At 41.0% G+C, this 17,016-nt stretch overlaps 1 protein-coding gene across 1 annotated transcript in view; it reads right to left on the reverse strand.

Moving 5' to 3' along the window:
- Nucleotides 1-1,256: 1,256 nt before the first annotated feature.
- The window catches only part of FHDC1 (FH2 domain containing 1), a gene marked incomplete at both ends in the record, with an annotated part of 29,910 nt that continues 14,150 nt past the window's right edge, over nucleotides 1,257-17,016 (reverse strand). The window contains 8 exons of the mRNA XM_080635608.1: nucleotides 1,257-3,290; nucleotides 6,268-6,432; nucleotides 8,302-8,419; nucleotides 10,563-10,633; nucleotides 11,575-11,682; nucleotides 11,785-11,855; nucleotides 14,578-14,678; nucleotides 14,781-14,866. Coding sequence (XP_080491734.1) covers nucleotides 1,257-3,290; nucleotides 6,268-6,432; nucleotides 8,302-8,419; nucleotides 10,563-10,633; nucleotides 11,575-11,682; nucleotides 11,785-11,855; nucleotides 14,578-14,678; nucleotides 14,781-14,866 — 2,754 coding nt within the window. The remainder of the gene's footprint in view (nucleotides 3,291-6,267; nucleotides 6,433-8,301; nucleotides 8,420-10,562; nucleotides 10,634-11,574; nucleotides 11,683-11,784; nucleotides 11,856-14,577; nucleotides 14,679-14,780; nucleotides 14,867-17,016) is intronic.

A 17,016-nucleotide genomic window follows, 5' to 3' on the forward strand; every position in this document is an offset into this window, starting at 1 on the left:
AAGTTTTCCCTCATTCTCTGTACCTTAGTCTGACTGGAGTTAAAATTTGTATCTGCAGGAAAAAAGAGGTGCTTTTATTTTGTAAAAAGCTTATCAAATACTAGCTTAATTCATCCCTTAGAGTCTTTAAAACATTAAAAACCACATTCAAAGCAACCAAGGAAGTCTACAAAAACATAGTCATGCATAAGCTCTGTGTTTCATGCTAAATATTCATGTTGACAGGGAGAGGGAGAGGAGGATGAGGAGGCAGGGAAACTCATGGCCCAATCAGAGCCATTGCAACATTCAAGTAATTTGGTAGTAGATAAACCAGTGGAAACATGGAACGGTAAGAAAGTGCTCAGCACTACATCGCAGCCTTCCAGAGTTGAACTGCAAACATCCTTGATATGTATCATAAATATATGGCACTTCTGTATGACCAAAAGCTGGCGAGTTTGCTTGTGACCAAAACAGGTCAGGAGTAGTCATCATCCCAATGGTTACTGATGGCCCTGCAATAGGCACAGCTTCCAGCCGTGCTACTTGATGCAGCACCAGCCGTATCTACTTGTGCATGCAAGACAATGCTGCCACATTCTTGGAGAATAAGCCTCCTGTCCAGCAGAAAGCCTTCTCCAGACACACATACATTCATACAACATGCTATAAATTCTTCAGTGAGGTTAAAGACAGCCACAAACAGCAAATGTTTTGTTTTACTATTTTTTGGCCAGCAGTTCTCAGTCTGTCCAATTGCCAGCAATGGACTTTGCAACAGGCAAAAAGAGTTCCTGAATCCAAGGAACTGAAAAGCAAAGGAAAGCACAATCACCTAAGTTCGTTTTCAGTACTGTTCCACAGGATTCACTTTGACATCGAATAAGGAACCAACCCGCACAAAAGCTTGAGTCCTAGCAATAATCTTATGTACACAAAAACTGGCCTTTATCCATGTTTCCTGTCACAAAGCGTTTCATCTTGTAGTGTAACTTCTTAAAAATTTTGGCTTTTGGTGACCTTCTGTATGACAAATATGCACAGATTTGCTGGTACGCTCGCGTTCCATCACAGTAGCTTCAAATACATTCAAATTCATAAAAAAGGATTTAGACCAGAACACAACTATTTGCCCTTTTCCAACGGTGTGCTGAATTTCAATGAGCACATGATGATGCTTAGCAACAGTGTTACTGTTTCAAGGAATTTCACCATACAGACATCCAGTGCTTGAACAAGTGTTCACATTCCAAGAGTCAAAAAAACCCTCTCCCTTATTTCAGTAATGGCTTCAATATTTTACCAATTGCAGTCCGGTTTGCATCTTTCAGTTTAAGAGAGGCCTTCTCCCCTGCTCCTTGCTCCTTTGGTGCAGGCTCTACTTTAGTGCTGACGGCTTCTCCCTGCAGGATGCTTCTTCCAACCACTCTGGCACTACTTGCTCTCTTTAAGGTACTCACACTGTTCTCTTTTGGACTTGGATCATCAGAGGTCGTTGCTGGCTTTGCTTTAGGCAGCCTCTGGGACACAGACCTTGTGATGGTTGGAGGTCTGGATGAGGTGGATAGATCCACTTTTGCACGCTTTGAAGAAGAAGCCACCGTATTCCTTGCAAAGTTTGGGACAGCAGATGGTGTTTTGGGAACACTGACTGTGGCAACCTTGGTGTCATCTGTAGGGGTCTGGGGTTTTACACTGGAGCGACACATCTTCATTTCATCTGTCTTTGATTTGACATTACTCCTAACAGGTTTAGAGCTTGGCTTCTTAAGAGAGACTCTGTCCCTCTCAAAATGGGCACTGCTCGAGGTGAAAGTGCCTCTCTGTAACCTTGGCTCTTCTACTGACATGCTGTGCCTGTAAGGACTTCTCGGCAGTGTGTCTGTTGTGCCTCGGACAGAGCTGCGGTGCGAGAGCCGGCTTTCCACCGTGCTAGTTTCACGAGGTGCTGGCTTGGCTTCTGGCTTTTTCACACTGCTCGGTGCCCTGTTTGACCGAGAAATGGGCACCACTTTCCTCATACTTTCATTCTCAGAGGCATTCAAAGTTCTTACAGGCCTGGAAGGAGCTGTGTGGTTAGAGCGAGTGCCACTGGATTTTGAGGAGCTTGGAGATCTGTCTTTCAGAGAGTTTCTCTTCGGTCCTGCTGAGTCTCTGTTTCTTATGGGCTTTTCTTTAGGAAGCGCATGCTTGCTATTGGTATCATCATTTGCCGAAGTGTGAAGATCCTTGGCAGAAGCAGAATTCAGGTTTGAGAAGAGTGTTCTAGCCCTGCATTGAGCGTTATTCCCAGGAGAGCGTGCTTTGCCAGCCCCACTTCTTATTTCATTGCCTGCAGATTTAAAGTCATTTCCCTCTTCAGAATCCAGTGTCAAAGAACAATCAGTTGTTGTGTCTGACACATAGAACATTGGCCCATCTTCCCTACTTCCTGAAATGCTTGTATCCATAGATACGGGGCTGCTACTGCTGGGCTCTGAAGCTTCACTCTTGCAACCCACTGCTTTGGCTTTATGGTCATGAGCCTCTCTGGAACTTCTGCAAGCTGGAAGCAGGTCATCATCAGCAGTGCTAAGGGAATGAAAGCTTAGATCATCTAGAGTCTCCAGGTCTGTTCCACCAGCATCCTCCAAATAGATTAAAGGTGTTTCCTCTGCAGGCTTTGCTCCTTGAATATCAAACTTATGTAATCCTTTAACAAGTTCACGCTCCTCAATTGCAAGAGCCAGAGCATTTATATCTGTGGACTCCTCACAGGACACATTGGCAGTGTGCACACTGTAGTCGGTGCTTCTTTGTGAGTAACGGGTACCAGGACCGGTTGAGCCACTGAAGTGACTGGGCTGAGCAGGAGGCACCTGCAGTAGGCCACCACTTTTCACTTTGATTTCAGACTGTTGGTCTAAGTGCAATGTATTTAGGTTGAGATCTCTTGTTTCTTTGGATTCAGTCCAGGCTACATTTGGTCTTGCTTGTCGGGTATTTGCACGGGGAAGGCTGTTAAACTTGTTTGGATCCTCATCTTTTGAGATTTCCAGGAAACTCTGCAACTCCCTGTCTGCAGTAATCCCCAAAGAAAGTCGAGAGCGTCTAGAATTGGGGTTTCTGTACGAAGGGCTTTGCGATCTCTGTTGCAGGAAGGGAAGAAATTCTTCAAGTCCTTTTTTGGCCAGCATCTCCACATCATTTTCACTGCTGCTCCTCCCAAAGCTCCCAAGCTCTCCAGCTGCCCAGGATCGACGCTTCTCCTCCAGCTCCTTTCGCCTCTGCAGATTATGAAGTTCCTGGATCTCTCGTTCCCTATTTTCCTGATGAGGAAAAGCATAAACACATCTCAGAAGAAGTGTCCCATGCATGAGAACAAGTCACGCTCCTTCATCTTCCTTTTTATTTCTTCCCATCAATGTTAGCTCTTATTGCTATCACACTGCCCCAATCCCTAACACATACACAGATGAAACTGCAGTGGCACCCACAGCCCACAACCATTAATTGTATGGAGAGCAGTTCCCTGTGTAAGTAACGCTGGCAACACATCAGCCTGGTCAGCGTCAGAAAAAAATGTGCAAGTGCCTGCAGAGACCAAGAACGTGACCTATCAAACCCAAGCAGATGGCAAGTCCAGACAGAGTTCCTGTTATAAAATGGAGAGTTTCAAGCCCCCAACAAGTTTAAAGTTAGCAGTTTTATCAGGTGAGTAAAGCTCTACCTAATCATTACATTCATATTTTAAGACAAACTTGTCTGACGAGCACACAGCCAATATGTTCCTTCCACCCTCCCTTATTACAATTGCAATTGTTCCTCAGCAAGTGCAGTGTCTACAGGGCGCTACTTATCTCTGACTTGAACATTATGGGTTGGAAATGTTGTGAAAAGACATTACTTAATTGCATATGAAAGCAAACAGAAGTTTACACAATGCCTTACAATCATTACTTAGACTGCAAGTGAACCCTTCAAGGACCATTAATCAATACTTCATTCCAGTTTTGGATCTCGTATTCACTGTTGGCTTCAAAAACTGGCAACTATTGCGTAGAAGTTGCCCAGGGCAAGCTGGAGTTTTTGGCAGCCAGGCTAAGGAGTTTGGTTCAGGATGCCATAGGAAGAGGTAGTTTGTGTTTGAAAGACAACACAGTATAACACCTGTTTACTAAAATCATTAACAGTAGATTACTGCAAATATCAACCTTTTAACTGTCACCTCTAGGCTTCAGATTTAATCTAGCTGAACCTTTGGTTGAACTTTCCAGGTTCTTGTCTGAAATGGAGAGCCTGGTTTTCTAAAGCCAGTATAAGCTGTAGCAAAAGAAAGAGGAGGGAGACCAGTCTTGACAGAGGATTCAAAAATCACATTATTTCCCAGCATGTTATTTAATCTGTTCAGAGCAATGACAGGCTGTTTAAAAACCCCACACCTATATTTGTTTGAAGCACTGTCTAGCTTGATCTTCCCATTGTTGTGACAACAGAAGAGTGCACAACTAGGAAAAGTTGCCTAAAAGCTTTCAGTAAACAAAAGCCTAATGCTGAAGCTCTTCTTGATGAATGGGTTAATCTATACCTCTTAAAGTGGATTTGAGACTACACTGGTCTCTGAAAGACAACATGCATTAAGATACCCAAGAAACCTGAACACCTAAGAAAGGATAAAGACAAAAGCTTGCAGGAAAAATGGCTGTGGCAGAGAGCTTTCTTTCAGGTATGGAATTACAGAATGAATTCTTGCCAAATGCTAAAGCTCAACTTTAAATATCCCATTGTGAAGAGAAATGGATAAAAATAGTTGTAGATATTATTCTTATATACCATATGAGACACAGAACATTTTAACCTCACCCAAAACATGTTTTGGGAGATCTTAGTCAAATGAAAAAAATCTATTTTAAGTATATAAAGACATGTTTAAGCATTTGAAATACATGCACATGGCCACTGCGTTATAAACCATCATTTGACTGCTGGCTGCGCAGTCCACACATCTCAGTCGTTTGTCAGAACTGTAATCTTTAGTGTGAATTGTTCTGTTAATATGTAGGGACAGAATTTAACCCCACAAAATACATAGTAAGCCAAACCTCTCAGTATTTGCAAATAAGAGACTAATTTGTCATTTTTATTGTAACTACTTACTACAGGAAGAGGAAGAAAAATTCCCATTGGACCTTAAAGTAGTATCTATCCGACAACCAATTGTAATGTGTGACTATGAATTAAATCCCCAATCCTAAATAATTGAACATATATGCACGAAGTCATCTCTCATTAAAATGCCTGCAATAGTTACCACTATTTGTATTTTATATGTTTGTATAATGTTCACACAGATGCATAACTATGTGCTGTCTTGGGTGGTAGAGGTTAGGCAAGCTAAGGGTACAACAAGCATGTTAGCTGAACATCCTGTCAGCTTGCTATAAATCAGGATTGTTCTCTCTTTTCTGAACTAAAGCTCTTACACAAAGTGCTGTCAAATGCAGATTGCATAAGGAGGAAAAATGAAGACGTGGATCAATCTAATTCATGCTTTTTATAAAGGCATAAAAAATATCTGTAACAATAGGCAGACTTTGCTGAGCCAAAACTGTTGCCAATGCCAATACTGCTCCTTCATCTTAATATATTTTGCAATATCTGGGACCAATTCAGGGTATATTGCAAATGAATGGTGATACTGGGGAAGAGGTATCTTGCTTCTGTATGCCTGTTTAATTTCTTAAGTTTTCACCCACAATAAGCATTTGAAAGAACAAAGTAGAATATTCAGTCCTGACTTTACATGGCCAAGTGTATCTAGTCATGTAAAGGAGGGCAGGGGAGAGCTCGAGCTACTGCTGATTCAGGCTGGTATGCCCATGCAATGGGGTGCCACATCTTAAGGTCTTTCCAGTGATCTAACACTACAAGTCCAAGGGCTGAACAGCAAGCACTAGTCAGGAAGTCTGTGCAATCTGTCTCACTGCTCAGCTAAGCAGTCACCAGCCTCCTCACCAGAAGAAGAGGAAGAAGCCCAGTTACAAGCCAGCCAATAGACTACCCTGAAGTATCATCTCAGTGGTCTAGTTTCCTGCAGCAGAAGATGCAGAGCAGTGAGGCTCCACAGAGTGCTGGGCACTGTGATCATTTCCCACCTGGTTTATGGCAAGAAATGCCTACAAGAGGGCAGTTTGCTGTAGCCATTTGAGCACGTATGTCAAATATCACATATAAAATGTCCCTTAAAGCAGGAAAACAACTTAATTCATGCGAGCAATGTGTGAGAATCTCATTCAGTGCTCTTACCTTAACAGCCTTGTTGAATCTTATGCAGAAATCCCTGAATATCTGGAAACATTCATCCAACTTCATAGTTTCTTTGTCTTCACAGAAAAAGTCAATAAGAGCATTTCCTTCCTTTTGTAATTCTAGTTTCTGGTGTTCAAGCTCCTTTAGATGTCTTACAGCAAACTGTAGCAAAAAAAAAAAAAACCAACAAAACAACATACATGACATGAACCAGACATAAAAATTAAAGTCACAACAGTCCATGTATATATTAGGAACTTGTAAAATTCATGTTCCAACCTAGGGTCTGTTTCACAGCCCAAGAAATTAACAATTTGAAGGATAACTCCTACTAACAAAAGAAAATGTGTCATTACAGGACAGTCAGATGGCAACGTGTATTTTAAGACATCCAGAAAACATCTCATAAGGTAGCACTTTGAATCGTAAGTGTAGAGCTATACAGTCATGGTTAGAGTAGATCAGTGGAAAAAGACTCACAAGGAAGAGAATAAGGCTGTGGTTAGACTTCAAGCAGCAGAACTGCTTAAAGCACTTTCAGCAGCTGCCCCTCTGTCTCCCCTATCTGCACCACCAGCCATTCACTCCTGCACAATCCCAGAGGTGAGACCACCTGTAGCTCAAAGTAACCCAGGGAGAAAAGTTAATCTGTTCTCTGACAACGTCTAACTCATGATCACCTAAATACGTTTGTCACTGCAGCACCAGGGTGGGAATATGCAGCTGGAGGCACTGGTGACCATTTAAGCCAATCTTGCTTAAGTTACTTGGCAAATGATGGCAGGAAGATAGAAACAAATCTTGTTAGTCTTAAAAAGAAATGCCCAATAAAAAGATGGACTGAAGATAAACTGGAAAATTGATAAAAGCATCCATAGAAAATTAGTCCCTCCCACTTATTTCAGTAATTTATTCACAAGGTTGAGATAATGAAAGCTGACTTTTAAATCAGCTTGGTTATCACCTGTAATTTAGAAGCAAAAACCGGAAGTGTTTATGTAAGGTATGCATTTGTAAAATGATTTTTTCCCCAATGCTTCTTTTGGAATGTGGCCTGAACAAGATTGTAGTGTTACATAAAACCAGCTATCGAATTGAAAAAAACCCAAAACATGTTAGAACAGAACATTAAAGAGTCTGGGTGCAAGGGATGAAAGCCAACAATTTGGAGTGCGTGAGGACAGGTATTTCAATCTTAACCTGCCCCTTTCTTCATCAACTTCTCATCTCCTGAAAAACTGCAGGGGCTATTAACTACATTTGCAAGTTGAAAATCAGGGCGGGTTAAATTCCAACACCTGCTTTCTTACTGTTAATAATTATCTATAGTGTGAAACAGAAAAATCATGTAACTGAAGTATAATATGTATTTCTTCAGGCATCGCCACACACTCAGAGAATACCAAGAACTCTGCTTCAAAGTTAAGTGCTATACACATTCACGTCTATAAAGCCACTGCAGTACTAAAAAAGAAAAGGAGAACCCACCCAGAACTAATGATATGGCTCAGAATACTGCACTCTGTGCTAAAGGTAAGTAAGTAGAGAAAATAGCCCCTTAACCTTCCAGCTTCTAACAATATTTCTTCAGTCACCCAACATCAGGATTCTTACGCATAGCACAGCCTCAGCTAAAACTGGCATGTTCCAGTATAACGTAACAGGCAGACACTGTGTTTTGGGCAGCTGTGAAGTACAAAACCAGTGACCAGTCCAAATTGTCTTCTATTTTAACCACTGATGTTCATCAGTCATTTCATAGGCATTAAACACACTTGCCTAACAAGCCTTGGGCAATGTACGCTCAATATCCCTCCCTGTAAAAACATAGTCCTTCCAACACTTACTTGACAAACAGCGCGTAGCTGGAACACCTTTGTACAACTGATAGGGTAGACATATTAAAACAATGCTTCTGTTTATTACTATGCCCACATGTTTATTACTATGCCCACAGAAATTATATTCAGCTGAGGAATACTCCTGTATTCAGGCAACAATATAACACATTAACACAGATATCCCACAAACCTGGAGAAAGCTTTCCATCTGGTGAAAGAGTTTTGGGTCTCTCCGAATGCTGTCTTTAACAGATCTTGCCTTGAAAGACAGTGAGTGGAGCTCTGCTTCTATATTATCAATGGATAACCTAAAAATAGCACATACAGAGAATGTTTATCAAGGGGGAAGGAGCTGCCTACAGGTTATCCACAATATGCTTCAAAAAATGGATGTTTAACATGAGGTGCAACCTGACTATCAAACAAGACCTGCTTGTTCAGGACATCTTTCCAGAGTAGACACTGAAAGTTAAGAGAGAGATAAGCAGATTTCTTCTTATTTGCAACCTGAAAAGATTCCCATGGGGTGTGGTTTCACCATTAAGTCCAGCCAGTCCTACCCCTTTACCATGAGAAAGGGGAATGCTGCTCTGCCTCTGACCAGGTGTTCCTTTTCTCTCCCTGGTGCTTCTGTTAGCACTCATTTCTAGACAGCCAGCCATATCTGTACACTGAAAATCAACGTAGGAAAGGGAAAAAACAATTTGCTCCCAGGTGGATCATTTGCTTGGTCCAGCTGATTACATGACTGTTCAAGTGCAGGAGTTGGCATAAAAAGGGGGTCACAAGGGATTGCCAGCCAGGACTACCCATTTTGGAAGCAGTGTCTGGCATCATGAAATTGCATGTTATGTTCTTCTAGGCAGCCTACACAGTCTCAACCCAGGAGCTGTAACATTCATCCTTGTACCACATACCAGCAGCAGAGCTGCTCCTGTGGAGAGTTAACTTGGAAATCGAAGACCACAGGAAAGAGCTCTGACCTGACATAATCTAAGCTTTATCCTGTGAGATCCACATGCCGTACAACAGGAGCTCCCACCCAAATCTCTCAGTCTGAGGGTTAAACGCTTCTAAATCTATGGCACTTCCTTCACAAAGCAAATGAGCTTTGCCTAGGAGTTGAAGAACTACAGCTTCTAAAATGATAAAAACTAAAACCATGCTCCTAACTCAGGTCATTTTACCAGCAACATGACTTAAAACAGTGAAGCTGAATAATAAGTGGCAGACTAACAAAGCGCACATAGCAGTGGATGGTGACAGCATGGTCAGTGCACACACAAAAGAATATAATGTGGGCTGTTTTCTTCTCTGCTTACTTCATCTGCAAGTTAGTTCCCTGTTCAGGACAGATCATGGGTGGTTTTGCAAATAAGAAAAGCAGTAGAAGATACATGCTATGTTTTTCTGCCTGTGAAGGAGAAAGAAGATAGCCTACAAGTAAAGAAGGCAAGACAGTAAGAAAATAAAGCACATAATGGTGGTTGTTTTAACATGATCTAATTGGAAGGATTTATGAGCAACTTGTGTATGACAGTTGTCTCTAATAAAGATCTTCCTCATGCCCAATGGTAAGACAAGCATTTAATTTTGTTTCGTTTTCCTGTACAGAGTGCATTCCCTGAACAGATTTCAGCGTGATTTACAACAGAAGTTGTTCAGCATTAACAAATGTGATCAAAGAACAAAGTGGCTAGCAAAAATATGGCCAGGTTTGGGATTCTGCCTGTTCCCCTGCTGTTTGCCAGGGGGCTTGCGTGCTGAGGGAAGCCACATTCCCCAGCAGGCCACAAGGCAGACTGCCAGAAAGGTGTGTGGGCTGGATGGCAGAGAGCCACACAGGTGGTCCCTCAAAAGTCTTCTGATTAACTCCATGACCACTCCTTCCCTCAGAAGATTTCAGTCTCCTTTGCAGACATTACTTAGCCCTGCATCGGATCTAAGAGATTGGATCCATTTAACAGCTGGGAGAAGAATGTAAATAGATTGCCCAAAGCTCAAGAGTTAAGGAAGTAGCAAAAATGGGAACAGAACTTCAGCACTGCTAGGTTCCAGTTCTAACAGAAGCCAGGGTCAGTACCTGTACCTGGTACCAGATCTGGGAAAGTACTGCAGCCTGCTCAGAGACACATGAAAATTGGTATAAAGAAAAACAGTAACATGCTTTTATTTCAATCCCTTAAAAATAGCACACATGTACATGTATTTGACAGAGACAAAACTACCAATAAACCATGGAGATCATTTCATAAAATCCCTCATACCTGAAGGCACATTGCAGGCATACTTCTGCTAGCAAATGGAAATGAAGCCCTCAAAGCTATAGTAAACCTCGGTAAAGATCTCGGGTTTTGTGCCAAGATTTCTCTGAATAAGCCTCACTGCTTCACAAATAAGAACACAAATAAGTCAGTTTTACCCCAAGTTCTCAGTTTTCTTTTGACTTACCTGGCAGCATCATGAACATCCCTAATTTTTTCTGAGAAGTTGAGAAGAGCAGCATCTTTCTTTTGGGCTTCCTGAAACAAACAGAACAAAACCAAAACACACACAATCCATTAACATTCCACCACCATGCCGAAGTCCCTAAGCCCAACAATTCTAAAGCCTCTGGAAGAGCACTTAAAAGTTTCTCTCCTGCACTGTTTTCCTTCCCATCCAATCCTAACACAATTGAGCAGACGACATCACTTAACAAGAGGGAAGGATCAGAACTGGAAACTTTAAACAACAGCTTCCACTTCCAGTGTACAATAATAGCTGATTCTGCCAGTGAATACAAGTCATGTATTAATAGGGAATGTTAGGGAAAGAACAATTTAGTGATGTCCATTGTTTCAGCCAATACTATGTTTCCTGCACAAACATCAATTAAAACCCTATTGTTAGATGACTGGAAATCTGTTAAGCCAGTTTGTACACAGATAACCAAGTCACAGATAGAGGCATTTAAATTCTCTCCCTTCTGAAATCCCCTTGTTTAAATTTTCCTTGAGAACGATGAAATTCTGAAAGTTTGAAAGGAAGGAAAAATAACTTGAAACTTGTCTGCAGCAGCTTTAAAAAGAAAAAAGTCAGTCACCGAGAGAGAGGAAAAACACCCACCCCTCTACCAGTAATGCTGCTCAAAAGACTCAAAAGGACACCTGAATGAGTATTTACCAAAATAAGCCACTTCCATGGTTTAAGAATTCAGGACAATAAAAACTATAATGAGGAAGTCAGATGAAGGCAAGTTTTTACATGATATAAAAAGCTTAAGTTTTCCATATGCTCCTGGGTAAGATGACCAGACATAGGTGAACTGGTGAATTTCATGGCAGGAGAAAAAAGGTGAAGACTTGGATCAAAGCTGTAAAAAAGCTGCTTTTTCTGAGGCACATGGCCCCTTCTACTGTCTATCACCTATGGCCCTACAATTGTAGCAGACACTTATACCAACAAAATAGCTTTTCTATACCAGAGCAACAAAATGGAGCAGACTCATCCCAGGTTTGTTTGCTTTTGTGTCCGCCAGCTTGAGCAGTGACGAGAGTTTAAATCCAACAGCGTTGCCAGCATAACCTCCCTAAAAAGAAAAGGGCAAACAGCTGAGGTGTGACATCAATGGACTGCAGTACTAACAAGGAAGTTTGGTCAACCAGCTATGTCCATTCTGGATGTCACTTACCGCATTCATAATATTCCCAGCCTGAAGGACCAAGTGCAATATGGAATGCAGTTCCTCACAAGTCATTAACTCTGTAAGGAACAAGAAAACTACTGTCTAACAATTGTTTGTTTAGAAATATACACAGTCAGTTACCAACTCCTCTTCATCTTCAGCTCTTAAAGGTGAAAACTTTCATTTTAACAGGAAACTACAACAAATGGAAAAGGTCATGGGGAAAAAAAATGGTACTATAAAATTCAAATTCACAGGCACAGTTGATAAACCTCAAGTACAGGTTCAGACTTCAACTTAGCAAGTGTAATATTTCCAAGGCAACCCCCTAACAGTAGCAGACAACCGCTAACAAACATTTTGGGCCTAACGCTGTCATGTGCAACGTGTCTTATGCAAGTGGTTAAGTATGCTCATCACCTACTAACTGCAGTGTGAGGTAAGCGTTCTGCACCCTGCAGGATCCATTTGCCATCTGCCAGGACTGGGCTTTTGAGCAATTATTCTCTTTTTGGGAGACTTAGCCATCAGTCCTGAAAAGATAACAGGCAATGTCTAAATTTTCCTTGCTTATGCCACTCCAACTATGAATCATAATTTTATTTCTGTATGCTCACCAGCTCAGAGCAACGTTTATTTCACCTCAATCGCGTCACAGGTGATTTAGCACAGTTGCATTCAGTGTGATGCTAGCAGTCCAATGGAACAAAACTACCTTTGAAAGCTTTTCCGTCACAGAAGCCTGTTTTTGTACATATTTCCATTTTTTTCCAAAATGCACAGTAGTGCTCTATCTGAATTCATACACCTTCTCACCCAGCCGCATCTGAACACAAACCAATACATGTGCTTAAAAGTCACCAGATGGATTGCCTTAGGAATAAGATACAGAAACGCAGAACTGTAAAGCATTAATGAATTGGCATTACACAAGTGGCAGAGCAAACCAAATAACTCCAAACTTGCAAGTGCTCATAGAGCAAGAAAAATAACATGAGCTGGTTTTAATGTAATCTAATTTACAGCCGGGGCTTAAACCACGACAGGTACTATAGTTTACACTAATGATAAAAGGTGAAATCCTTTTGATTGCAGTGTAAGTTCTTTTAAAAGCTATTTTGCTTCGAAATTCACATTCTATAATCTATCCTGCATTTGACTGTTCAGCAGCACAATATGCTAACCTATCATTCTGGAAGCAGACAGCCCTTGTATCTTCGGATTTCAGTATTATCAGCCTAAAAACATACAACTAATTAAATAACCTTTGATCTAACAAGCTGTAAGTGAGGAAGCAAGAAAGAAAAAGAGTACACAAGGGAACACCAGCTTCCACAAGGCCAAGAGGGCAACTTCTAAATATTTTGCATAGTGAAAGCCTGCTCAGCGTCACTAGGAGATACCTCCATTCCCAGGCTAGATGAGAATCCATCAGGTGATTTAGACCATCCTAACCCCTAGTGATTATCAGCTTTAGAATTTAAGTAAATATTCTCTCAGCTTAATTACAAGGAAAGAAACACAGGAGACGGGAATAGAAAAGTAGACATAATTCCTAAACAACTTCGGGCTATCAACAAACCCTGAAGTGGAAACACCAAATGGAGAAGAGCACATGACACAAGTGGACTGAAAACAGGGAAGCTCAGTCAGTCTGATTTGCATGACTGGCCTGATGCAGGAGCTGGAGACCAAAGTGTCTCCTCTGGATGGAATGAATTCATCAGTTCACAGATGTCCTGAGTGAAGGACATGAAGGACAACAGGGCGCGGTTGCTTTCATACATAACAGATCCCCTCACCTATGTCTGTTGCTCAAAACACAAAGAACGACGATTTGAAAGAGATCTCAATAAAGGCCAAACTCAAAACCTCAGCCTAAGCTAAGGCACATTTTTCTAAGTCCAGAAGGACCAGCTCAGTCCCCACTGGTGGGAAAAACACACCAGGCTTTTCGCCCTTTCCTTTCACTAGAAAGGACTGTCCTAAGCACCAGCACTCACAGTGGAATATTTTTACTACTGTATCTTTTTATACCACCAGAAACAGTTTAAACAGTGCTCTAGGAGCCTGCCAAAAAACCTGCCAGCATTAATAGGAATTTCATTTTGAGGAACAGGACAAATGTGCGCTCAGAGCATTTGAAAAAGCCAGCATTAATGTTTAACTGAAACCAGGAATGAACTGTTTTCCTGCGGAGTAAAAGACACCAGATTACCTTATGAATAATCAGCTGCAGCATTTCAAAACTTGTGAGATTTAGAGACAAGAAAGAAACGTAGAGAAACACAGATAACAAAAACAGAAAACAAAGGAATAGCACTAGGTCTCCACAACGAAGATTTCTGCCCAACAACACTGCCACCTCAAAAGGCAACGGCATACAGAGGAACTGGGAATGACATACAGTGATTTTCTGTATGGATCTCAGACAGACTGAACAGAGGGGTGTAACAACTGCATTCAATCACAGACACAGCAATGCATGAATGAGCAAACTGTACTCAAAAGATGATTTATCCTAATTTGGCCATGGACACCTTTGCTTCTGTCAGGTTTGGATAAGCTGCGTGTAGGCCTTGGTCATGAACTCGTTGCTAGTGTGTCCAAAGTCTCCAGATTTTTGACTGTGGAAGCAAAGATTTGCCAGGCACACCCTGATGGCCTCTGTCAGAGGGGAGTTAGCTTCTTTTTAATAGCTAAGGTACCTGAAATTCAAGCTCTAGTCTTCATAATGCAGACTAATTAACATGCTAACAAAAACAAGAGTATTATGCGTGTCTCAACATGCTTAATTACCGTTTGTTGCCCGTCTTATAATTTTCATGTCATCCTGTAGAGAAGCACAGGAGGGTGAGAACTCCCTCTCTAGCACCATGGCTTCAATCCTAAGAGCGTAGCTGGAGCAAACAAACAAACACGTTTAGAACTGTTTAGAACAGTTTAGAACTGACAGCCAAAACAGAACAATTATTGCTAACAGAATAAACCTATCTCCTTACTTTGGCACCTGGATTAGTAAATACATGAAGGAATCAGCTTGAGACAGTTTTGATACATCTCCACCAAAGGCTTTTAATTTCTTTACCTGGAAAAGAGAAAAAAACACATGAAAAGAATTTTATCAAAGGTCAAGATTAACTTGACTTCAGAAGGAAATACATCTTGACGAGCAGTGAATTTAACAGGAGGCATTAGAGAGTGCCCTCAGTAACCAGTTGGATGGCTTCACTGTCCAAGCTCCTGTAATTTGTGCACACCCCAATCACAAAAAAGTAAGAACAGTAACATCACTTTTCTCCCAAAAACCTAGCTACACATCCCAGTGGAAAAAATACAATGCCGTCGTTCTGATTGGTGATTCTGATCAATGTTTTCTGATTTCTGATTCATCATTCTGATTCATGATCAATGATTGGTCTCATCACTATGTTTAGGACACTGTTGTTTCAGTTTCCCCACGAGAACTCTTCTTTCTGACTGGTTGATCTGGTATTCTCTAGCTGTTTGCCCAGTAAATAGCTGCTTAAATGATGATCTGCACAAATGATCCTCGACTCTTCAAAACTGTGATATACACTTGGGCATAGCTTTCTGTGTGTTCAGCATTTCCAGCATAGGACTGCCTAGATCTCTCTGGCACAATGCAGCTAAGGTTTAAGTTACGGGTCTTCCAGATACTTGCATCAACCATTTCCTCTAAACCTCTCTTAAGGGGCAAACTTCATGATCTTGAGTTTGTATTTTCATTCATACAAAATATTTTAAAGATAAATGCAACCTTGCCTTTAAATTACCTATTTTCAGTACTTTGAGAAAGCCATTTACATGCAAAGAAAATATCACTGCATTAATTTTCACAGTCTTCCTTCCCAGCTCCACCAAAATCCATGTATTTGCATGATCTGGAAGCCACTGATCTGCCCACATACTTACTATTTGTTTATACAGAAGAACTGGAAAATACATGCACATATGTTTAAGTGTAACTGGAATTTCTTCCACATCTTCCAACACAGCAACTGTGTCCAAAAGCAGCACTCACTCTCAATTACAGTATTTCTTCATTCAACCAACAAGTTCACACCCAGTACCAGTTGTATGTTTCCACTGACTTACACACCAGTTATTATCCTTCCTTTTTGTAATGCTACACTTAAAACCCATTTGCAACCACTTCTACAGCCGTCAATTTTAGAAAGCATATTAAGCTATCTTGGAAAGAGCCACACTACATCAGAGCATCAACAGTTACGAGGTTGCCACGATTTAGCAGGATATCCAGAGGTTTTTAAAAGTATCAGGCTCTAAATTCATCACTTTTTTACTGTGAAAGCAGAAAAAGAACTGTTCTGTAGAGGAAAACAACAAATGCTATGCTAAATCAGGGACTTAAAATAAATTCTGGACTAGCAGAAGAAAAGGATTCTTTTCCTTATAAAAAACCAGACATGTTGAGAGCACATTAAGAGAAACCAAAATTAAAAATAAAACCTACAATAGAAATAAACTTGCTTTTCAAAACCAAACAAACAAACAAGCAAACAAAAGAACCCACCAAAACCAACAACTCACCTTATGACCCAGAAAGAGAATTCTATATCAAAGAGCAATCTTTATTCAGGCTATCTAACTCCTTTTCCTAACAGGCACACACACCCTCTTTTAACTCACGACACTCAGACAAAAGCTGCTTCTAAAGATAAACAGCATACCCATTTTTTGAGGCCTGAGAAAACTCCTAATTTAGAGTCATTCAAGACATCTGCCAACAAAAAAACAGGAAAGACCAGACTTGACATTTCTGGTATTTCTAAAATGTTAAATGACCAAAGAGCAAACCAAGACCAAGCACTTCTCCATACATCGTGAAGAGGGCAGGGGGAGATGCCTACTATCTGTCTTTGCAGGTGTTCTTTAACCTAGCTTCCAAAAAATAGTGGTCTACAACCTAAACAACAAAAATGGCAAGCTTTCCAACCTCATTGTAGTATGTTTTCAGTATCAAAGTTTGCCTGAACAGGAGAGAGGCATTCACATTTGGGGTGGGGGGAGGAGGGAAAAAAAAAAGGAAAGCAGCTCACCAAAAAAGCCACCCCAAGTTACCAAAATTAAGATCATATAAACCACAGGAAGATGCGATTTTAAGATTTAAATGCACAAAACAAGAGATCCTGAGATACTCACAGGAATATTAACTTACTTGTGCTACCTGTACTACTCTTAAATACACTTTTG

The sequence above is a fragment of the Psittacula echo genome (assembly GCF_963264785.1).
Source record: "Psittacula echo genome assembly, chromosome: 1".
In the NCBI taxonomy this organism is placed as follows: Eukaryota; Metazoa; Chordata; class Aves; order Psittaciformes; family Psittacidae; genus Psittacula; species Psittacula echo.